Source organism: Solea senegalensis, linkage group LG1 (assembly GCF_019176455.1).
Source record: "Solea senegalensis isolate Sse05_10M linkage group LG1, IFAPA_SoseM_1, whole genome shotgun sequence".
Classification (NCBI taxonomy): Eukaryota; Metazoa; Chordata; class Actinopteri; order Pleuronectiformes; family Soleidae; genus Solea; species Solea senegalensis.
This window is the reverse complement of record NC_058021.1, coordinates 17,606,704-17,630,130: the sequence shown is the minus strand read 5'-3', so window position 1 is coordinate 17,630,130 and position 23,427 is coordinate 17,606,704. Positions and strand designations below refer to the sequence as shown.

Here is a 23,427-nt window from a genome sequence, read left to right as displayed (position 1 = left end):
TCTCCTGAAATATAATCTGATATAATGTAATGTAATATGATATAATATAATATAATATAATATAATATAATATAATATAATATAATATAATATAATATAACATAACATAACATAACATAACATAATATAACAACGTGGACCATTTCACAACCACATTTGGAATTCCCCATACCCCCAGAATTAAATATTTTTAAATAATTTTTGTGATTAAATTCTACGACTGATTATTCTCACAACAGGATTTTATTCATTGACAATGAAACTTCATGATTTGTCTGGTTATTGTCATATTAGTCCTTGAAAATCTAACTTCTGATCAAATATTGTGGTTTATGTTGTACTATGTCACTTTTTTGTTCAGTTCCCTGTTGTTCTACAGTGTATTCACCTTATGTTCCTTATGGTTTGCATGTTTGAATATTGTTTAAATAAATTAAAAAGGCAAAAGCAAGCAATAAATCTTATCACCAGAGAATAACAATAATAATCATTTCACCACCACTTAATAAATGATACAGCAGACTCTGGCACTTAAGTTTGGCTTTCACTTTATTTCCATATTATGGGGAGAGAACACTGTGTGGTCATAGACCAACACTTAATATTTATAATTTATGTGTTTTTAATACGGTGAAAATATCTGTGGACTCTAAATAAGTGAGCTTGTTTTTTCAATGCAGTTCCTTCTGGTGAAACGTGGCGTGGAGATGGACTTAGTTGCCGTTGACAATGCTTTCGTAGAGGCTGCTGAGGTGTGCCTGCACCTCCTCGATGTATGGGGAAAGCTTTTCCCTCAGGTCATCAACATGAGGGGTGGCCATTTCTTTCACCTGCTGGACTCTCTGGGTCAGCTCACTCTGGACTCTCTCGCTCATGGGGGCCACGTGCTGCTTGAAGTCCTGCAGGTGTTGGTCCACCTTCTGCCTGAGGTCCTCGGTGTAGGGACCCAGCTGATCCTGCATGTCACTCACACTCTGCTCCAGACTGGCCTTCAGCTCCTCAGTCTTCTGCATCAGTGTGGTCCTCAGGCCTTCAGAGTCCAGGGAGTCTGCGTATGGGGCCAGCTCGTGCTTGAACTCCTCCACTTTCTGCTGGATCTTGGCCTTCAGGTCCTCAGTGAAGGGCTCCAGCTTTCCCCTGACAGTGCTCAGCTCCTGGGCCATGCGCTCTCTCAGCACGTCGGCCTCAGCAGTGACTTGGATGATCAGGTCCTTGGCTGCAGGGGGAAGCTGCTCCTTGGCGTTGGTTGCGTATGTGGTGGCCATGCTGGCACTTTCCATCAAACGGGCACTGGACAAAAAAGTGAGCAATTATTTGCATTTGTAAGAGAAATGCAAAGTCAAGGTGGTGCTATAGACTGTATATCAAAAGTGGATTATATAGTCATCCAGTTTGCAGAGTGAATCTAAACCATCAAACTTCCTAAAGAGCCACCAGGGGGTGACTCTACTGGTGACAAAAAGAACTCTGTTTGAAGTCTATGGAGAAATAGTCCATAGATCTGTCCCCCAGAAAAGTCTTTGGGAAACTGAGCTTCTACGTCTCATTTGATTCATAACGTCAGTAAACATTTTCCTGTGGAGTTTATGATCTCATTCATTAGTCTTTAGGTCTCCTTCAATGATGGAGCATGATGTTGAATGTGTAGATTTTCCACATTCAGAGGAAATTAGACAACAAAGCATGGCACTTCAGTGGACACGAGTGTGTAATCGAATGTTAGTATCGTCCAATAGGAGCCTGGTTGTGTCAGTCCGACAGAAAATGGACTTTTAAAATACAGGTTAACATGTTTGTCATCCTGGAATTACAACTCCTTGTAATCATCCTTATCTAGTTATGTAAGATCTACTTTACAGAGGCAATAAAAGCCCCCTATCATGGTCAATTTCAGATACTTCAACAGCCTTTTGCCCCATAACCCCACTAATTTCCTACCCCGCGTACCGTTTATCAGCATTATTCAATCCTGGAATGGACACCTGCAGTTTTCAGGTTTCAGGTCCTGAGGACCAGGATTGAGAAACCCTGCTGTATATCACCTCATACCTCATACACCCCTACTTCACATAACCTAAACTATATCCTTCAATCATGGTGACACATTTTGTAAAAACCTACCTGAGTTCCTGTCCAAAGTCTGATTTCCTGATCATTGCCAGGGTGTCATCAGCTGTCTTTGTGGATTTGGCAACATAGTCCCAGAAAGTGTCAACCATCGTGTCCATCACTGGCTTGGGTGCATCAGCGAGGAAGAGGTTGGCCTGACAGCCTGTTCAGTGGGAACAAGAGTGAATGTTTTTCAACCACACGCCAAGACACCCGGCTGATCATGGAAGAACGTCTCACTATACTCACCGCTGAAAACAGCAAGGACGAGCACAACGAGGACCTTCATGGCTCTGGATCTTGTGAGGAAAAAGAAGAAAAAGTCAGACACGCAAAACACGGCAAAGCAGCAAATGGCAAGGTCTTCCCTTTGAGTTCTCCAGCTTACCTGAGTCTGCGAGTGTACTAGCAAGTCCATTTGGCAGAGCTTATATAGCGAGGAATGATCCCAAAGTCCAGGTGCTGGCTGCCTTGCTGTCATCCTGCCTCACCCTGTCGTCATGAACACTCTGTTCCAGACAGAGTTTATGCATGCACAAGCCCATGCTATCAGACCACTGCACATACATGCTGTACATACATAACTGGTAGTTAGCTTCATACTGTAAGTCATGTGATTGTATGGATACTAATTATTCAATGTGACACTAAACCTCTCACACGTCACACACTGTCTTACACGTTGGTGTGAATCATCAGTGCGAAGACAAAATCCATACATTTAACCTCAAACAAACAGACCTGTGGCTGCAATGATCATGATCAGTGGTTACAGAGATATAATCACTGTTTCTCTGTCCCATGATAACGCTTCAGCGTAACACACATGATGTCTGTCTTTCATTTATTTCATGCTTCATGCATCCATTTTCTAGTGCTTTATCCTCGTCTGTGCTCTGTGACTGGTTTGTGAATGTCACAATATTAAATCTGAATTTGCATATGATGGGGCTGCAATTGTTCATTATTTCTTATTGTCATTATGTTTGGGGGTTCTTAATCAACAGTGGTGAAATATTTCCTGAAGCAGCGGATGGCATCTCATCTAAAATCTAGAAATGTGGCAATTAGGGCTACTAACTTTTGATCATGATCGACTAATAGATTGGTATTCATGTCAGAAAATGGTGAAAAATGTCGGCCCGTTGACACAAAATCACGACTTCCTCAAAGCAAGTGTCAAAGGGGAGCAAAGAAACTTAGAACATATCACACTTAAGAAAAACACTTAATCAAATATTCAAATTTAAATATAGTTGGCAATTAAGTATTCTATCAATTAATTCCTGCTTTCACAGTCAGTTAATTAAAAGAAAAGTGTCAACTCAGTATATATAGAAGTTTGAATTAGGAAATTGTGTGGGTTTTTTTTAAAGGAAAATGACTATTCAGGCTCATTTGGGCTGTGTCTGTTCCCCTGGCAGGAATGCCAGAGGAGGGATCATCTGAGCTGACATAGGGCGATAGGCGGGGTCGCACCCTGGACAGTTCGCCAGTCCATCACAGGGCCACTCTCACCTATGGTCAAATTAGAGTGACCAATTTACCTAATCCCCATATTGCATGTTTTTGGATTATGGAAGGAAACCCGGAGAAAACACACGTGCACACGGGGAGAACATGCAAACTCCATGCAGAAAACTCCTTGTTCTGACAGGGTCACGAACCGGGGTCTTCTTGCTAACCACTACACCAGCCGTGTTGTTTTGATTCAATATATTTTAAGTTACTTTTTAAACGACATCTAACTTGATTGTAGTTACTCATGGCCCTACTTTGTGTGTCACGTACTTTATATCAGTCTGGCCAAAGGTTAGCAGACTCAGACACCGTCAGCTCTTGAAGGACAAAGTATTTTATTGCCCCGTCTTTTCATACGTGCAGTGTCTGACATGTGAAAGTTTGATAGTTCAAAAGCTTGTTACATTAAAAACAATGTCACACTGATTAACTCTATGAGCTCCGCGCGACTCACTCAGTATTTGACAGGATAGTCGAGTTTAGATCTTAGAACATTCTGAGCACCAGATCATTATTATTATTATTATTATTATTATTATTATTATCTTAAAACTTTAGTGCTTAAAAATACTTTACTGATGTCTCACCATCTGTCAGCTCTATTAGAAAAGCTTGGGGAATGGAGATTGAGGATGTGCTTCAAGTATGGGAGACTGCACTATCTCGCATCCATAGCTGTTTCATTAAGAGTAGACGCAGGTTAATTCAGGTTAAAGTCCAGACTGTCTTGTCTTTTTGGCATTAGCCAACCTGATCGGATCTGTTTCTGGATTCTTGATGGCCATTTATTGAATTAGTTTGCCTGCCTGGTTAGACTGACTACATTTTTTGATCAAGTAAACTGGACACTCTCTGCCAGTGTACTTCACATGTAGTGCCTGACTTAAATATGAGCAAATGTTAAGTTAGATTCAAACCATTTTTCTCTTTAGACTTCACACATAAAGCCTACGAGCTCCACACGACTCTCTGTGCGAATTATTGTGTTAGTCTGACTAAAAATTGACTTTAAAATACTGACTGAAAATTGTCCTGAATCAAATTTCTCAAAGTTGGACTAACACGCCCAGATAATGGACTGAGATTTGAGCTACTGGATATAGAGCAGAAGTCGGACTTAAGCTGAACTGGGTGCTCTGCGTATGTGCTACAGTTGTCATACCAACCTAATACCCGTGCATAATAGAAGAAGACAGCGACAAAGACGTGGAAAAATTGAAGCTGTACATTTTCTTATATTCTGCCAGCTTATATAATTTGATATCTTTAATCGATGGTAGGAAGATTCTAAATGGTGCTGGACATGCTACCAACGAGCCACACTCAGATGCAGCAAACTCAGAAATCCAACAACGGTAGATTACAGATCAGAAATGATCACTCAGTGCTGCACAAACCTCTGCCACGACTGCTCTGGTTTAGAGTCACATATTGATCATGTGTGGTGTCTAATTCTAAATAAGGCAAAAATAGGCATACAGTAGAAAAGACTGTATCAGACTGTTTTGCTGTCAGAAGATACTTAAGGCTGTGATCTTGGTATCAGTAAAAATGTATTTACATGAACCTGAACATTAAATCTATTTTTGTTGCCCCTGTTTTCATGGAGACTGGACCTTTTATATTCTGAAGGTGGCAAATAGAATTTTATAAATGAAATATTATGTAGCAATAATTCATATTTTCTATTTTCTTAGCCATATAGCTCTTCATATTCTCATTCTTTATGCTCGGAGAGAGTGTGCCGTGAGCTTTTTGTTCCATGAAAAGTAAGGAAAATACAGAGCGACCTTTTACGAGCAGCAAGAAAATATTGTACTAAGGTTATGCAAAAGTAACTCATTGTACCTGCTGAAGACAATTAACTAGGTTAATCTCATGTTTAGTTCTTTTCAATAGAAAAATAAAGACGGCATTCAAGGGCCTTGTGCCAATTTATCCGCATCGCCTGACCCTAATACAAAGTCCACTTGTGTGTGGATGCCAAAGTTATCTGGAGTTATCTGTGGACTGTTAGTCCTGAGCTAAGTGGTTCGTTTATCGATACTTCCTGTAGAGAGGTCAGAGGAGAACTACTGCTCGCACATCAACGTCTGCCCTGTGATAGGAGCCCAGAGAAGCCGCAGAAACAGGAGGGAGAGCCTCAGTGACAACAGGGCAGGGACTCCTGGACTTTGGGCTCTTGACGACAACAGTCACCATGCTTCAGTATATATACGCGGAAACACTCACTCACGACACACACTCGCAAAAACACTCGCTAATCCCTGAGCCAGCCAGTGACAGGAGGTAAGAGTTACACGACATTACAACAGGAACATCCTCAGAGCAAATAAATGGTTTGGATTTTAGTCAGTAAAATGTAACTAACTCCATCATTGTTTTTCAGCAAGAAGCAAGACAACAACCATGAGGCTGTTTGTGGTACTGGCCATTGTAGTGCTGTCTGGTAGGTTTTTGTTTTAATAGCTAATGCAAAACTAACATAAACCTAAACTGATGCTGGATTTATTGTTGTTCAATGAGAATAAAATCTATTATGTTCATTTCCTCTACAGGCTGCCATGCCAACCTTCTCTATGCGGATCCACCAAAGCCGCAGATGGAAGTGCTGATTGACTCTTTCTGGGACTACGTTGCCAAGGCCACACAGACAGCTGATGACACCCTGCAGATGATCAGGAAGTCTCAGTTTGGTCAGGAAGTCAAGTAAGTGACATGATTGATTGATTTGTTGGTATTATACAGCCTTCATCCTGGTCTAACCCCCACTTTTTATTTTCCTCCTAGTGCTCGTCTGGAAGATAGCGTTTCCTTTGGCAGCATGTACGCAATCTCCCTGAAGGAGCAGCTTCCCCCTGCCGCTCAGGACCTGATGGCTAAGATCCACAAAGAGGCTGACACACTGAGGAAAGTGCTCACCAACGAGCTGGTCGTCGTCAGGGACAGCCTGGAGCCCTATGCTGAGGACATGAAGGCCCAGATCCAGCAGAAAGTGGAGCAGTTCAAGCAGGAGCTGGCTCCCTACGCAGACTCCCTGGACTCCGAGGCCCTGAGGACCACGCTGGTGCAGAGGACCGAGGAGCTGAAGACCAGCTTGGAGCAGAGTGTGAGGGACATGCAGGCTCAGCTGGGTCCTTACACCGGTGACCTGAAGGAGAAGGTGGACCAGCACCTGCAGGACTTCCAGGATAGGGTCTCCCCCATGACCGAGAAGGTGGAGGTTGAGCTGAGACACAGAGCCAACCTGGTGAAACAAATGGTGGCTCCCTATGCTGAGGACCTGAGAGAGAGGCTGGACCCGTACACCCAGGACATCCAAGCCCAGCTAATGTCCTTCTATGAGTCCTTCGTCAATGCTAACTAGTCCTCCATCCTCCTCCATCACCAGCCTTGTTTACCTCCGTTTCAACCATGACATAATTTAAATATCTGAATTGTACTGTATCCAAAATGACAACACATATTTATTTCTAAATACAACGTGTATATATGTACTTTTTATTATATGTTATGAACTGAGTATTTTTTGTAATTTCTATTGGATGTTAAACTAATAAATTCATGAATCTGGAACATATAGTTTGTCATATTTTAATCTTCTTTGTGCTATATTTATACAGAATGTGTCTCACATGGAAATGATGGTGTGTGTTTTAACACAGTACACAACATACAGTATATTTGAGGATCACTGTGGTCCTGAGTCACAGTTAACAGGCAGCTGGTGTTTTCATCTAAACTGTGTGTAAACGTGCCTCGGCTTGTGTCACTGCTTACTTTATTTCCAGAGCGATGCACTACTGTTCTTATTCTCTGACTTGTCGTTACTTGCCATGAAACTGCACTTTACTGGTGGCACCACTCAAATGGAAAACATGTGTGAGGCCCAGGATTACAGAAAATAACAGAGTTGCATATGAAGATGTCTTCGTTTGCCTCCCTTCAAAGTGATTTGAGCCAATATTAATAATAATATATTATTATAATAATATAATAATAATTATTCTGTAATATGTAACAAACATTGTGTAACCTCCTATTATTCCACAGCATGACACAGAGTCTTATCTGTCTCACTCTGCTGCTCTATTGACTGTGCCAGCATCCAACATGGAGGGTCAGAGTCTAATGACAATTATAGACACACAATCACACACAAACACACACGTACACACTGCCTCACCACTTTATTAGGGACACCCGTACTAGAATTAGTTTATTTAAAATGTAGAATTAGTTATTTTTGCACACACACCTTTTTGAGACCGAGAGCTACCTGAAGGGTAGAGAATAATATGGAGGGCCACAATATTAACATTGGGGTCTCAAATTCAAATGACAAAGTCCACAATAAAAAAATATGTTTATGATGCAAAATGGATCAGGACCTGATGTTTGAGTTTAAGACCTCTGCTGTAAACAATGACATGTGAAAGAAGGCGGCCAAATGTGTCACCTAAAATCAAAAGACAAACCATTTATTTATGAACATGTTATAGAAAGATATCGTGTGGGCTTAATATTTACAGTTTATGGTTTTTTTTTTATTTACTGGATAAATGAATATAAGTTTGTTCTCCTCAGAACTCAAGTCTGCCCCTGGGATCGTTACAGCATTTTAAAGTGTTAAATCCTCTGAGATGCAAACTGCTCCAACTCCCGCTGACTTCTCCGAGACTTTACAAATGCAGATGTTGAGCTCACATTTTCACGTGTCAGCCCGCTTTATACCTGATTAGCACTTGTGTGGGTGCCCAGCATGATGCATTATCAGTCAAAACAGCCAAAAGGCACCGTTAAGGTGATAATCCTAGTGGCTGCATTCTAAACCGAGGGCCTGCTGCATACTGGGGGGAGGGGTGTTTGAACGAGACACATCTTCAAACATTTCAGTGTTGTTGTGATGTAGATAAGATGCTGTGTTAGCAGTCGTGTGATAAGCAGATCAGTGGCTACGTGAAGTCTCACATCACACTATCACACTGATGCCCTCAGGTTTGTTGCCCCCTATGAATGGGGCTGGTTTCAGGGCACAATCACTGTCACGAGATGTACTGCAGTGTTAAGTTAGATGCTTTACAATGATTTTATATTTCACTCATTCCCCTAAAAAGTGAAATGATGTTAAAATGAACAAAAGACAACACATTTTTACAACATAACCTGATTTGGAGGGCAAAGATAACTTATTTATAGGCTAAAGAACATCCACTTACTTACTTTAGTTCAGTACAGCTACTTGTTTACTTGAGTTCTTGGATTTACTGACCCCCTTATTCCAGAGAGTACATTCATTTTATAAAAGAGTATCTGAACTGTACGGATTATGTGAATTTTAATTCACATAATTAAAAAAAAAACAAAATTAATAGAATTTGCCAGAATTTAAAAACAACAACAAAACTTTCACTCAGAAATCCTCCTTTATTTTTCTCTCAAAGCTATCATTTTACGTTTACATATAATATATATATATTGTGCAAAAATAAAATAAACTACGCTAAACTCTGATAAATAAACTCAGACTTTTCTGAAAATTCTGACTTGAATCTCAGCATTCCCTCTGAGGTGTTCTATTTATTTTTTCTATTTAGTGAGAAAAATGTCCTCTTCTACAGTGAGATAAGTAAGGTTTATTATAACCCAGGAGTTCTCAAACATTCTGGGGCACAGAGCATTTATTTTGAAATGGACCAAAAATCTCCCTCATTGTCTTAACACCAATTAAGCATTGCTACTCCTAGATGTCGAAAAAATACTCTGAATAAAAGTAGAATTATATGTTAAAATACATGTTAGTCGAACTGAAATTGTGCACAGAAATAATGTGTTTGGGAGTCAAATTACTATAATTATTATTGCATGTGTACATTCAGTGGGACCCAAACTGGCCTGGACAGTCGTTGTAACTTAACTTAAGCTAGACATAGTAGTTTGACTGAAAGGCATACGCTACACTGCAAAAATTAAAGGTGCAGTGTGTAACTTTTGAGAGGATTTGTTGACCGCCATTTTGTGCCATCATGTTTCTGCAACAGGCCAAACAGACATACAAAAGCCAGATGATGTTTTCTACCCAAACGATGAACGTCTCTGGCCACACAAACACAATGGATAAACCTCTGCAGATTCACCATGAGCTGTCACTGAATGAGGCACTTTATATGTCACGCAGGCACACAAGGACATTTGTCTCTTTAGCCTGTGTTCTTAATTTAGTCTGTTCTGTGTTTGTCTGTCTCTATTTTAAACTCTGGTTTCTTTTCTTTATCAATTTATTTTGTTTCATATGTTTTTTATAGTGAGAGCTTGCGTCCGCTTTCCAATGTGGTGTTCTTGTAAACATGACAATAAACTGCCTCTGCCTGCCTGTAATTAGTAGTAGTACTAGTAGTAGCAGTGGGAGTTGCTGTAGTAGTTGTTGTCGTGTGGGGCATTGCTGCTTACTTGTGTAAAAGGACACTTGATCAAATGGGATGCGAGTGTTTTCCCAACAGATGGTGCTACACTGCCACCCAGTGGCAGAACTGTATAAATACTGCATCACATGGAGAATTACAGTACTATGTGTAGTATAGGCAGAAGTATTATAGGAGCAGGTGTAAAGGTTTGTTGCCCTTGTCTAAGCACGTCATTTTAATGTTTACTAACTTTGTGGTGTTCTGTATCTGGCCAATGAACATTCATACTCACTGGAACTGTATTTTTGACACTCACTTAGTTCAGAAATGTTTTTGTTTGGTTTTCATTTTCATAATGTCTCAGTGTCTTGAATGAAAGCTTGAATATCAGTCAGTCAGTCATCATCTAACCGCTTTATCCTCAACCAGAGGGTCGCGGGGGGTGCTGTGCCAATCTCAGCTACATCGGGCGATAGGCGGGGTACACCCTGGACAGTTCGCCAGTCCATCGCAGGGCCACACACAGATAGAGACAAACAACCATTCACTCTCACACTCGCTCCTATGGTCAATTTAGAGTGTCCAATTCACCTAATCCCCACATTGCATGTTTTTGGACTGTGGGAGGAAGCCGGAGAACCCGGAGAGAACCCACGCACACACGGGGAGAACATGCAAACTCCATGCAGAAAGGCCCTTGTTCCAACCGGGGCTCGAAACCGGGTCTTCTCGCTGCAAGGCGAGAGTGCTAACCACTACACCACCGTGTGGCCCAAGCTTGAATATGTCATTGCTAATACAAATATTGTTTATGAGAAGGAAAGTAAATACAAAAATGAATGAGTTTAATGAGGGAATCAATAAATGAGGAGGAACTGTCTGTAAATGGTTAGAAGAATCTGACAAAACTGGACTGAGGGGTTTCGAGAGAAAAACACAAAGCGTGTGTGAGAAAGGAGCACTTGTGTAACTTGAATTTTAACACAGTCATTCTTGTGACAACAACATCTGGTTTGATGGCATTGTTGATGATAAGAAAGAGGAAGGGGAGGTTTTCTGACTCCCACACTGGCAGCTGCTTTCAGGGCAGCACAAGTTCCTCGAAACCTGAAAAACTGAGTTCCACCAAAACCATAAACCCCAACACTGATCCACACACACGATCAAGCTTTCGTTGATACATATTACATATGACTATAACTTTACCATATTGACCATATTACTACATGCACATGAACCGTTTGCAGATCAGCTTTTAAACATTGATGAGTAACAGTTTATCAGTTTTCTGGGCAGCCCGCGGCTGGGCGGATAATAATTAGACTTGTAACCAGAGGGTTGCTGATTCGAACCCCCATCAGGTCAAGGGCTGAGCAAGGTACCTAATCTCTACGACTGATCATAGGCACGGGGGACATTTGCCCGAATAAATGTGAGGCTTACATCAGGAATGGCATTAAACGGGCGTTAAATCTCTGCCAAATGAAATATGCCGATGATTTGCAGTGACAGAACTCGACAGGAACTCGAAACTGGCTCAGGTGAATCTGAACTATAGACCTATAGGCTGGGGAAACTCCCATACTGAGAGCTTCATTTTTTCACTCCCCTTTGTTCCTCGCTCTGCAGGTACCTGTAGCTCCGTGCTGCAGGTTCACCCTGGACAGCTAGTACATATAGAGATGAATAACCCTTTCCTCTCACGGTCATACTTGTCCAGTTAACCTAATCCCATGGAAGTCATACTACCCAGTAAGTATTAGTAGTATAGTCATAATTTTATTAATGAAATTGATATCAGTATATATAGTAATCTAATTTAGTTGCCTATTGTATGAATAACATTATAATATCATCAAGACATTAAGACCATCTTTAGTACTTGGACAGTTCCCAATACAACCATCTGCTCGCGGTCTTGAAAGAATGTATGTTGTGATTTCGCACTTGACAAATAAAATTATTATTAATTAACCCTAACCCTAATAAAATTTGATTTGAAATACTGACACAAATTCATATGCATCTCTTTGAGTTAGACATGTTAAAGACTGTAGTGTAGACGTATGGGAGACAAAAGACAGTGTGTTTCATTTAAATAAACACACTGTAGCTGCTGAGTCTTTTGGATAAATCTGTTGTCAGGATTCTGTTGCAGGCCCAATGTTACTGTTTTTACATTTACATCCTTACATCTAGTGATCCTGTCCTACAGGTTAGGGTCATTTGCATTTTCAGTTGCACTTCATGTTCATGTGCTGTCAGTTGTCATTGTCTCTTGGTATGACATGAAGTCTCACATATCATACCACAGGCTACAAAGGACGTGCCTTTGCCTGGTGAAACTGTCTGGAATGTCTCTTTCTTCCCTTGTTCTTTTTTTCCCCAGGTATACATGGTGCACACAATCGTCTACTTTAGTGTGATGAGTGTATTTCACCGGCTCGTACAGTAACAGATAAAATAAATGAATGATGCACTGCAACATAGCAACATGAAATAATATTTTTTTTTACATTAAATAAATTGGTATTTTAATTAATTAATGACACATTTAAGTAATAATTTAATTATTGTATTTTTTTATTTAATTGTGGCACTTTCCGTCCTCCGCGAATCACAGGTGACGTGGTGAAATGCGAGCTACACCCTGGACAGGTCACCAGTCCATCACAGGACCAACTTATGGAGACGAACAACCAGTGTACCATATGCAGTGTACCTCCAGAGGTGGTACAACTGGACTAGTGTTACTTGCGTTAGTGTAATTGAGTAGGTTTTTAGTGTACTAGAGTCAAGTCAAATCAATCAGAATTTCCAGGAGCTTTTAGTGTTAGTTTTTACAGCACACGTCGACCTTTGTAACTGTTCCCTTTGTTTGTCATGCTTCCAGTCATCACATGATGAATCGCTCGTCTCCTGATTGTCTGATTATTTGCACGTGTCCACAGCCCATTTCATCTCTAAATGAGGCACTGATGGTGATCTGGAATAGACTCAAACAAAAAGCTTTGTAACTCATCACAACTGGTAATGGTAACTTTTATATGTAAAGTAACTGATTTTTAATTTAGTGTACCACAGTTAATTCATGTAGTGAATTGTGTCTGAACAGGTAACGTGATATAACAAAACGATCAACATGTGAAGAAAAAAAAAACACAGCGTACAAACGAATGTGCGAGTCATGGGTGACTGTGACAAAGACTGTGGAAATACCTGTGTTTCAAAACCTGCATGTCCAACACCACCTCCTCATCTGACAAAGACGTGACATCGTTTCTTTGATGCAGGTGCATACTCCTGTACTCCTTACTCCTGTATCGATGAGTACTCAACCTATTTTAACATTGACAGATAAATGTGAAAATCTCAATTTTAATGTGAAGCATGTCTACCGTGCTATAAATGAAAAGGATTTTATGTTTCAAAATCGGTTGAGACAGATATAAATTATACAGACTGTTCAACGCATCTGCTCTGTCTGACAGAGGAACACGTGGACCACCTGTTGCATAACAATAACTTATTCCGTACTTTGCACAAACTCTGTACTTTACCCAGGTTTTATGCTAATTTAATGTCATTTTTTTGCACACGCTTGCACAGAATTTCTCATTTGAACTGATTATTTATTGTCGTACATCTGGATATATACAGTATATACATTTTTTAATTCCTTCCTTGTACAGCTGAGGCCATTTTGCCCGAGGCCCCCCAGAATCTAGGATCCTCTCCTGGTGTGTAAAATGGATTGGTTCAGTGCAGAGGTTAAATTCATCATCACCTTTTGTTGTGTGTCATTCTTATTCTAGAAGAGGCAGCGAACGTGTTGAGCGCCATAGACCTATCTTTTGTGTTTTTACAAAAGATGTACTAAACCTAATCCTATCAAAAAAAATCTGAGAAGCCTGACTAGCCGGTAGGTTACATGACAGATTTTTGTCTTGACAGCAGCGATGCTTTGCAATGCAAAACCTGTTTCTGTTATGAAAACGTGTTGTCGTCACTGCGTATAACTCAGCCAGTGACAGACAAACGCTCTCATTGTTGCTCAGAAACCGGACAGTCCCTGTGACAGACGGTAAGCATCAATGTCATTTTCATATCTTCTTCCACGTAAAATACAATTGACAATTGAGAGAAATGAAAAATCTGTATATAGTATATAAATTGTATATGGTACACTTATTCCATTTTACTTTTAATATTTAGAATCACTTCAATTGTTTCTGATAATATCTCTTGTTTTAAGGTTGGACCACGAGGATGAAAGGCTTCATTTTCCTTGTGATGAACTTGGCAGTTTCATCTACATTCAGCCTAAAAGTAATGAATGATTTATTGTTACTGCAAACTTTCAAATGTGCAGTATCTTGTTGAACTATGACCACTTAAATGTTCTAAATTCAAATGTTTAATTTGAGGTTTTTACATGTAAACTAGTGTAGTCACAGTCGTTGTAATGTTCCCCACTGATGACATTTTATGTGATGTGTCCTGTTTTTCTTTTCTTTCTTTCCAGAATACACCAACATTCCAGAGTAATATTATTACTGGTTTTCAAAAATGATTTTAACTTGATTAGTTTCACTTTAACGGGAATCATCTCATCTCACCTCTTTTTCTTTTTTGTAGAATGGACAACCGACGACATTTTAGAAATAAACCATGGTAACATCTAAAAATATCAATCCATGAAATTTGTCAGCTTTATATTTGACATAGCAACTTTTCCATATAATGCCAATATCCATAATGATGCCATTACTGTATGACCACTAATTATTGGTCTGCTTATCTTGTGCTCAGGAAAAGATGATATTATGGTGTCAAAGTTTCTAAGGAGTTCTGTTAGTGATGTCAACAGACTGTGGACGTCCCCTATCGCCTATGTGTTGGATGAAAGCCTTGGTAAATGCTTTTTTTCCTGTGTGATCAAATACCTAGAGAGAATCATCAGTGAGTGTGAGTGAGCAATATACTGACATTGTCATCTTCTTGTTTTTCTTCATAAAACAATGGAAGAAATCAATGCTAAAGCAGTCATCCTGAATGCCTTTGAGCAGTTCCGGTTGAAGTCATGCATTGACTTCAAACTCAGAGACTCTGAAGAGGATTACATCATTGTCAAAAAGTTAGGCGGGTATGTATTGTTTACGTTTGTGTCTTTTACCCTTACAGTTTTTGATTAAAAAAATGTTTTGCTACTCGTAGTCTGTCTGCTCTTCTGGTTTTTTGGGTCGTTGAGAACTGAAGTGCGAACGATAGAAAAGGTTTGATGTTGAAGTTTTAGTTCATTCTTCATCACGATGGGTCTTTGTTACATTTACACTCTTTCCATCCTGATCGGTCTCCCATTCTGAGCATGACTGGCCCTGCTTAGGTGTTAAAATGGGGTGTGGTTGTGGACGTCGTTGAGGACAATGAGGGATTTTTGACAACAAGCTCTGAAGTCAATGGAAAAGTATTTTCTGTATTGTTTTAAGGATTTTCAAGACACTATGTGCCAGCCGGGGTCCAACTTGGTCTGCTAATGCACAAAGGGGTAAAAAAAAGCAGAAGAGAGAAGTGCCTCTGCACAGAAGTGTTTTTTCTTTCTCTATAAAGGCTCCCAGTATAATACCAGTATAATACCAAACTATGAAAGCATGTTCTTTTTCTGTTTTAGATGTTTCTCATACGTTGGGAAGGTGAGTGGTGAGCAGGTGCTCTCCATTGGCCGATTCTGTGATGAGATTTCCACGGTTGAACACGAGTTTCTCCATGCGCTCGGCTTCGATCATGAACACAACAGATTTGACAGAGACAACTTTGTGACCATTGACTTTGACAACATCTTAACAGGTTTAATTATTTTATTATTCCCATAATATAACATATATATATATATCATTATATAATTTATTTGCATGGAAAAAGGTGTCATGATCCAAGTTTGTCAACCAGTCAAAATGCAACCATGACCCAGGGCTTTACCATTCCAAACCGTAGCCTACTGCACTGTACCAAACCAAACCATACTATGATGGAAACACAGCACATCAGTTCAACTGTTCATATGAACCCCAATTTGGGTGACGATCGGCATATATCAGCCCTGTCGTTTGGAATGATTTTTTTTCCCAAACGGGCTGGACCGCACCAGAGTTTTTGGATTGGCATCTTTATAAGACATATTTTTATTCCAATCAGGCTTTTAAAGTATTTTGATTACTTGAGTCCATGTAAACATAGCTACTATCTGAACTTGCAGGAATACTTTTATAAATGGGATATTTCCCGTCCGAGACCTCGACCATGCAAAAGAAAAGGTCTACCACAGAAACAGTGCAGCAATAAAAGTATTCTAATTCAAGTTCAACTTGCAAGAATACTGAGCTGTCCGTTGCTGGCAGCATGTGAACGTGTATGAAAAATGAGATGTTAAGTGGTCTGTGCTGTGGATGGCAATACTGAAGTTTAAAGCAGCTTTGAGTGGTCATCAAGACAAGAAAAGTGCTATACAAACAACTCATCTTAATGCCTGAATATTTTCCTAATTATATATATAAAAAGAAAAATATGCATGTTTTTGCAAGTGTATAGCAGATGCTAAAGTAAGTGGAGATTGTTCATTTAATATAGCAGATACAATAGCTATAAAATTAGGTATGATGAAAATTTGTCAGTCAAATATGTGATCATTGTGAAAGGTTTGGGTCCAAATAATAGTAATAATAATTAGTGTATGATGTTGATCTCTTGTTTTAATTTAATTAATGGTGTGATTTGATTTACTGTACATCACATAGGTTTGGATTACAATTTTGACAAAGTGAACGGAGAAGATTATACTGATATGGGAGTCCCTTATGACTATTGGTCAGTGATGCATTATGGCAAATTTGCATTCAGCAATGGTAATGGGACTACCATTAACAGTAAAGATCCAAATTTCGAGGATGTGATTGGTCAAAGACGGGACATGAGTCCCAGTGATACTCTGGAGCTGAACCGCCGCTACAAATGCAGTAAGTGCTTGGACATAAGTAGTATAATTCCTTTTTAATGAATATTTATTGTTTGATTGAATGAATAATTAATTGGTTTAATGCACAAAACACAACATGTTGTTATACACCGAAAATAAATTGTTGGCAATGTTTCACTTACAAGAAACAGGTTTTCTAGACAATATTGTAAAGAAAAAACTGTTATAAAAATGATTCACATGAGACCATTATCAACTGTATGGTTAAAATTTTAAAATTTGGAAAACATTTATCCATGATGATGTGTAAAATGTGTACAGCAGATAATTTAAGCATTTAAAAAGGTCACCAATTGGTGCAACAGACCAAAACACCAAACAGAAACAGAAACAGTTTGCGGCCTGGAAATGATCATTTATTTTATATATATTCTTAATTCTTAATTCTGATTTGTATTGTATGTTTTAATATAATACATTTCTTAGAGATTTCACCTTTAAATTAAAGTTTTTATTATTATTATTGAATAAGACTGAGCTCATTAGTAAACCAAATCCAACCAACCATTACATTCATTCATTCAGGTGATTAAACAATTGAACAGAAATGTCTTGATAGGGAAAATGATATAATGCACGTCAAAAATAAACCACTACCTGCAAAACAGATGTCTGAATTATAGTTACGGCACACAACTTGTTTACGGTTGATTGACTGAAAATGCAACGATACGTGGTCCTAAATCCCTTCTTCACTCACCTCTACAGATTCATCCCTTGCATTTAAGATGTACTGTGGCTTCTCCAAGAGGAATATGTGTCAAATGAAACACTGTTCAAATTCTGACGTTGAATGGGAGTTGGTGACACGTGCAGAGGGCGGTCCATACTCTGACCACACTAATCTACCCACAGGCCTTGGTCATCGTGGTGGTGAGAAACTTCAACTTTTCTGTCATCTACATGTTTAATTTAATAAATACATTTAGATATCTGTGGGGGGATCATTACCCTGTATCAGTTGAGGGACCATAAAAAGGGGCCTTTGGTATCAGTTATTGGCAATCAAAGATTAATAACATTAGCAATGAAAATATCAATTTTATAATCATAGAAAAGATAGCTAATTCACTGATTCAGTCTCATGAATTAATTACCAATTTAGGTTATGATTAACAATTAACTTCATAGTGCCACAACAATTGTTTTACCAGGGCCAGAAAGGCATTAAATAAATGTAGGACATGTTGTGACATTACCACAAAAATACAGCTAAGCATACGTTCAGTTGAGGGTGAGGACAGCAGTTTACACAAAACAGCTAACAGGGAGAAAGCAAACCCCAACCAAAGCTGTACAGTTTAAGCAAAGTTAACACCAAAAAAGTCCGTGAAGGTTCCAAGTCATTCGTCCCAGTCATATGCTGTGTTCCATTTACATCGGAACTCGGAGCTGGGAGTGATGTCACCTCCAGCAAAGTTGCTGAAGAAAAGCAATACCAGTTGATGTAGTAACATGTCTATTGTTAATAATTGAACGGTACTAAAAATGATTTACTGCGCAGAAGTGTAAAAACAGTAAAAGTGGCAGTCCTAACTTTGGGGGACGTGACATTTCTCGGAGTTTCTGAATTCACAGGGCCTGACCTCTGAAATTTTAAGATCCAAGTACAAATGGAATACAGCAATAATCATCTAGTCTGGTTTTTAGGGGGTAAATAGATGGAGTGGGGCCACACGTTGAGGCTAGCCCTGTTGCCTCCCAGCAAGAAGCTTGCCAGATTTCTATCCCAATTCAGGCCTTTTTTATCTGGAGTGTGCATGTTCTCTTCTTGTGTGCATGGGTTTTCTCCAGGTTCTCTGGTCTTCTCCCACAAATTTAAAAGACATGTAAGTTAATAGGACACTCTAAATTGACCATAGGAGTGTGAGAGTGAATGGTTGTTCATCTCTGTATTTTTGGTCAGAAGCTTCAACTGAGAACCTTAACAGACAGAACACAGAACAATTATTCTAATTCTTTTTAGATGTATATATTCTTTCAGCTGACTTTGCTCTTAATTCCGTCATTAGTCACAAATTTTAATAATCATTTTGTTCTCAATCTTAGAGTGGCTTTTTTTTTACATTGCAATGTTGGGCTAAGAAAAGTTAAGGCTTCTCAACTGTGAGGCACCTGGGCATGAGTGTTTCTGAGAGACTGCACTTCACAATTTCAAAAACGGTTGTTCCTATATTAGACCATGGGTTTTCTGTCCATGTCTGTCCAAGTAATAACCACAATTACCAGTGGGTAAATTGTCATCTCATTTCTTTAGATCTGTCATAAAATAAATTCTAAAGGTAAAGGTAAAGGTACACAGTAAGATTTTTATAGAAGAAGAATTGAGTTGTATAACATTTAATTACATTGAACCAAACAAATCTAATCCCTCCATAGGTAATAGGGCTATTGTGAATTTAATCCAAGCCCATATATGTGGATGCATATAGAGTCATCCTATAAGTGAGAGATGTACACCCCTAAGCATTAGACAAATGAATTTTGGACACCCTCTTAGGTCGAGATGACGGTTACTTCATGCATGCTAGCACAGTAAGTGGAAGAATGGGAGACTCTGCCCTGCTGGAGACCCAGAGGATGACCACCACCAGGAAGTGTAATGTCAAGTGTCTCCAGTTCTACTATTACCACAGTGGACATGAGTCTGACGACCTCAACATTTGGATCAGAGAGTTTCAAAGTAAAAGGGACTCAGAAGGAAGTCGCCGCCTCATGGGACAGATCACCGGTAATGTTAGACTCCATGTTGATAAGTATCATCTTCCGTAATTGGCATTAAAGACTCAGGTAAATCATGAACATGTGATATTTCCTTCCTCCAGGTTTGCAAACATTTCACTGGCGGCTCCACTATGTTACATTAACTGCCACCAAGGACTTCCAGGTGGAATTTGAGATTGTTAAAGGCGCAGGGATTTCCTCAGGTGGCTTCTCAATCGATGACATCAATCTGTCTGAGACAGAGTGTCCACATGGAGTCATGCAATTGAACGATGTTGTGAAAACTTTCAACACAACTACTGCACAATTCATATTCGGCCCAAAGCAATACACGCAAGTGGGCTATGCTTACAGGATAGTAGTAGCAGGATATGACGAGTTTGTGGGAATGGGTATACAACTTGTGTCGGGTAAATATGATGACCAGCTGGAGTGGCCTTGCCCATATAGGCAGGTGGTTCTTCAAATAGTGGATCAGACACCTGATCTCCAGCTGCACATGTCCAAGGAATTAACCTTCACTACTGACCCAAACGTCAACACTTCTGCAGGTACATTTAAAAGAACAATTAGCAATTAATTCAAATATACAGTCAGTGTACTTCATGATATGCCACTGTATTTTCTCTGGACAGCGATTGTCTGGTATGATGATCCTCGCAAGACTGGCGACATCATCACCACTGAGAAGAATGAGACTTTTTATGCTGGACCAGTGAATGGCTTTTTCATGCTCAGCTTTGAAAACCTGATATCCAGAGACTTCATTAAGGGAGGAAATGCCATGTTTGCCTATCGCTTCCAAGGCAAGCTGATTGAAAATGATTTTCTTTGTTGACCTACTTTTAAAATGTTACGTCACAAAACCCTTTAATGTCCAGCATGGTAAGACTGCAACTGTAACAAATGGATTCCTACACACATCCCTCCTTTTCCCAAACACATTGGCAAACTACAGAGGCCTTTGTCTACCAGAGAGAATGTTGTTCTTCTCCATGTGTTTGGAAAGCTTCCTTCATAAATCATGAAGTGTATGCTCTGGCCAGCTTTTCCATTTGGAATGCAAGATCGCAGCATCTATAATGTAATGCCCTTGCATAGAATAAATATAAAAGGCTAATTTTATGGCAATGTTTCTCAATCCTGGTCTTCATGACCCACTGTCCTGCATGTTGTAGATCTTTCTCTACTCCAGCACACCTGATTCAAATGGTCAGCTCATCAACAAGTTCTGCAAAACTCTGGTAACGTCCCATTAATTTCAGTCAGGTTTGTTGGAGCAGGGAAACATGCAGGGCAATGGGTCCCGAGGATCAAGATTTAGAAACACTGTTCTAAGGTTGGGCTCACTGTTGGGCAGCCTGTGGCCAAGGGGAAAGGGAACTTGACTTGTAACCGGAGGGTCGCCGGTTCAAATCCCCACCCGGCCAAAAAGGGCTGGGGTACCCCTGAGCAAGGTACCCAACCCCCAATGCTCCCCGGGCGCCACTGCTCCTAATTCTAGGATGGGTCAAAATGCAGAGGAAAACTTTCCCTAAGGGGATTAATAAAAACTAACTTTAAACTTTAAGGCACACTTACACAAAAATATGCCACTCTCAATGTTACACACTGGACAATTCCAAAGAGGTTCCAAACAATACTAAAATGTGACGTCAACAGACTGCCAGGCACAGATTGGAAGAGAGTGTCGGAACGGGAAGAATCATGCACGTCGCACTCATGGATCTTCCAGTTCCGACACAATGACCAAACCAAATGATGCTTAAAATCCCCAAAACATGCTTTAATCTCCAACCTTTAGTTTTAATGATATAGATATAATGATGATACAATGTGCCTGATACCAAACCATGTAGAGTCGAGTAGAGCCAAGTAGTGCTAGAAATGTATGATGGAAAAGCACCATGAGTTTAGTTGCACAATTATATTGAAACTTTCTTTGTTGTAGATATCACTCCTCTAGTCAATGGAAGCAAGCTACCTTGTAATCCTTGGACACCAATGAAAATTACTTATCCTCCTAGGGGTGTGGATTATGGCTCATGCTCATCACGGTAAAACATTATGTCAATTAACTCAGACAACTTCTCATTTTGAAGCAGTTGAAGTTGAAAGACAAATGTCGAATTGTTATATAATGATATGTCTTTCACAGGATTTTACCCACCAAACAACCAACAACTGATGACAGGTATTTGGATTTACTCGCACATTTTACACTTGTGAAATTGGTTAGAACAGCAGCCGAGTAGTAAAGCTGTTGACTCTAGTTAGCAATGGCTACAGTTTGACTAAATACAACTGATATGTCACAACCTTTCCTGTCAAAGTGTTATCTGGCAATCATACAGTCCAGGAAATGTCTTCATCCACATGATGACAGATTTTCTCACTCTGCGACCCATTAGCGTTTCAGTGCTCCCACAATGTTGTTTCCATGTGGATAAAACACAGATATGCTAACCCATGTGTCAATTTTCATAAAATGTCATAAGATGTCACAAGCACAGTAAAAAGTAAGGTTTCCCTACAAACATTTGTGGGTAAAAGCCTATACGTACTCCACAAGAACAGAGAAATGAGTTCTCCCTCCCAGGGCTGTGAGACATTAATGATGCCATTATGTTCTTGCAGCCCTTGTTTTTGGAGTTCTTGCAGCTTGTTCTTGACACATCATGTGGGCAGAACTCAGATGATGTAATCATTACATTACATTACATTACATTACATTACATTACATTACATGTCATTTAGCAGACGCTTTTATCCAAAGCGACTTACAAAAGTGCATTTAAACATTTGGGTACAAATAAGAGCTAGAAGTAAGTAAGAGCTTCAAGTAGAACAAACTATGAAGTGCTAGTCATAAGTGCAATACAAGTTTTTTTTTTTTTTTGTCGTCTTAGTCGAGGTAGAGTCGGAAGAAATGTGTTTTTAGTCGGCGTCGGAAGATGTGGAGGCTTTCAGCTGTCCGGATGTCGATGGGGAGATCGTTCCACCATTTGGGAGCGAGGACAGTGAACAGTCTGGAGTTCTGCGAGTGCCTCTGTGATCCTCTCAGTGAGGGAGCAGCAAGCCGGTTTGTCGATGCAGAGCGGAGTGGGCGGGCTGGGGTGTAGGTTTTGATCATGTCCTGGATGTAGGCTGGACCGGATCCGTTTGTAGCATGGAACGCAAGCACTAGAGTCTTGAAGCGGATGCGAGCAGCTACAGGAAGCCAGTGAAGGGAGCGGAGGAGCGGTGTAGTGTGGGAGAATTTTGGTAAGTTGAAGACCAGTCGAGCTGCTGCATTCTGGATGAGTTGCAGAGGTCGTATGGCACACGCAGGAAGACCAGCCAGGAGGGAGGTGCAGTAATCCAAGCGTGAGATGACAAGAGCCTGGACCAGAACCTGTGCCGCCTTCTGGGTTAGAAGAGGCCGTATCCTTCTGATGTTGTGCAACATGTATCTGCAAGATCTAGCTGTTGAAGCAATGTTGGCAGTGAGGGAGAGATGGTCGTCAAGTGTCACACCCAGGTTCCTTGCGGTGTGAGAAGGAGTTACCACAGAGTTGTCGAGGGTGATGGTTAGATCTGTGGTGGGAGAGCCCTTTCCTGGGAGAAAAAGAAATTCAGTCTTGTCGAGATTGAGTT

General features: G+C 40.0%; 3 protein-coding genes across 3 annotated transcripts; 2 read left to right on the top strand and 1 right to left on the bottom strand.

Annotated features, from left to right (window-relative positions):
* Window positions 1-531: 531 nt before the first annotated feature.
* On the bottom strand, window positions 532-2,445 carry LOC122766484 (apolipoprotein A-IV-like). Its single transcript, XM_044021389.1, has 3 exons — window positions 2,359-2,445; window positions 2,122-2,272; window positions 532-1,290 (listed from the first exon to the last, which is right to left on the bottom strand). The coding sequence occupies exons 1-3, from the start codon at window positions 2,396-2,398 to the stop codon at window positions 714-716; spliced, it is 768 nt and encodes a 255-aa protein (XP_043877324.1). The 5' UTR covers window positions 2,399-2,445; the 3' UTR covers window positions 532-713.
* A 3,388-nt stretch (window positions 2,446-5,833) lies between these two features.
* LOC122766509 (apolipoprotein A-IV-like) lies at window positions 5,834-7,206 on the top strand. Its single transcript, XM_044021438.1, has 4 exons — window positions 5,834-5,919; window positions 6,020-6,079; window positions 6,189-6,339; window positions 6,421-7,206. The coding sequence occupies exons 2-4, from the start codon at window positions 6,040-6,042 to the stop codon at window positions 6,995-6,997; spliced, it is 768 nt and encodes a 255-aa protein (XP_043877373.1). The 5' UTR covers window positions 5,834-5,919; window positions 6,020-6,039; the 3' UTR covers window positions 6,998-7,206.
* Window positions 7,207-14,072: 6,866 nt separating this feature from the next.
* Window positions 14,073-22,330, top strand: LOC122766408 (meprin A subunit beta-like). Its single transcript, XM_044021243.1, has 14 exons — window positions 14,073-14,118; window positions 14,290-14,363; window positions 14,560-14,578; window positions 14,673-14,708; window positions 14,847-14,948; window positions 15,063-15,180; window positions 15,706-15,881; window positions 16,829-17,047; window positions 17,776-17,940; window positions 19,568-19,798; window positions 19,893-20,342; window positions 20,427-20,597; window positions 21,743-21,848; window positions 21,950-22,330. The coding sequence occupies exons 2-14, from the start codon at window positions 14,304-14,306 to the stop codon at window positions 22,044-22,046; spliced, it is 1,950 nt and encodes a 649-aa protein (XP_043877178.1). The 5' UTR covers window positions 14,073-14,118; window positions 14,290-14,303; the 3' UTR covers window positions 22,047-22,330.
* Window positions 22,331-23,427: the final 1,097 nt, after the last annotated feature.

Bases quoted from the DNA above. Each gene is read 5' to 3' on its own strand.
- LOC122766484 (XM_044021389.1), bottom strand. From the start codon at position 2,398: ATGAAGGTCCTCGTTGTGCTCGTCCTTGCTGTTTTCAGCG. The intron at 2,273-2,358 runs GTGAGTATAGTG...CCCACTGAACAG, and splicing joins CGTCCTTGCTGTTTTCAGCG to GCTGTCAGGCCAACCTCTTC. The intron at 1,291-2,121 runs GTAGGTTTTTAC...TTTTTTGTCCAG, and splicing joins GACTTTGGACAGGAACTCAG to TGCCCGTTTGATGGAAAGTG.
- LOC122766509 (XM_044021438.1), top strand. From the start codon at position 6,040: ATGAGGCTGTTTGTGGTACTGGCCATTGTAGTGCTGTCTG. The intron at 6,080-6,188 runs GTAGGTTTTTGT...TTTCCTCTACAG, and splicing joins GGCCATTGTAGTGCTGTCTG to GCTGCCATGCCAACCTTCTC. The intron at 6,340-6,420 runs GTAAGTGACATG...TTTTCCTCCTAG, and splicing joins CAGTTTGGTCAGGAAGTCAA to TGCTCGTCTGGAAGATAGCG.
- LOC122766408 (XM_044021243.1), top strand. From the start codon at position 14,304: ATGAAAGGCTTCATTTTCCTTGTGATGAACTTGGCAGTTTCATCTACA. The intron at 14,709-14,846 runs GTAACATCTAAA...TCTTGTGCTCAG, and splicing joins CATTTTAGAAATAAACCATG to GAAAAGATGATATTATGGTG. The intron at 15,882-16,828 runs GTTTAATTATTT...TACATCACATAG, and splicing joins CTTTGACAACATCTTAACAG to GTTTGGATTACAATTTTGAC.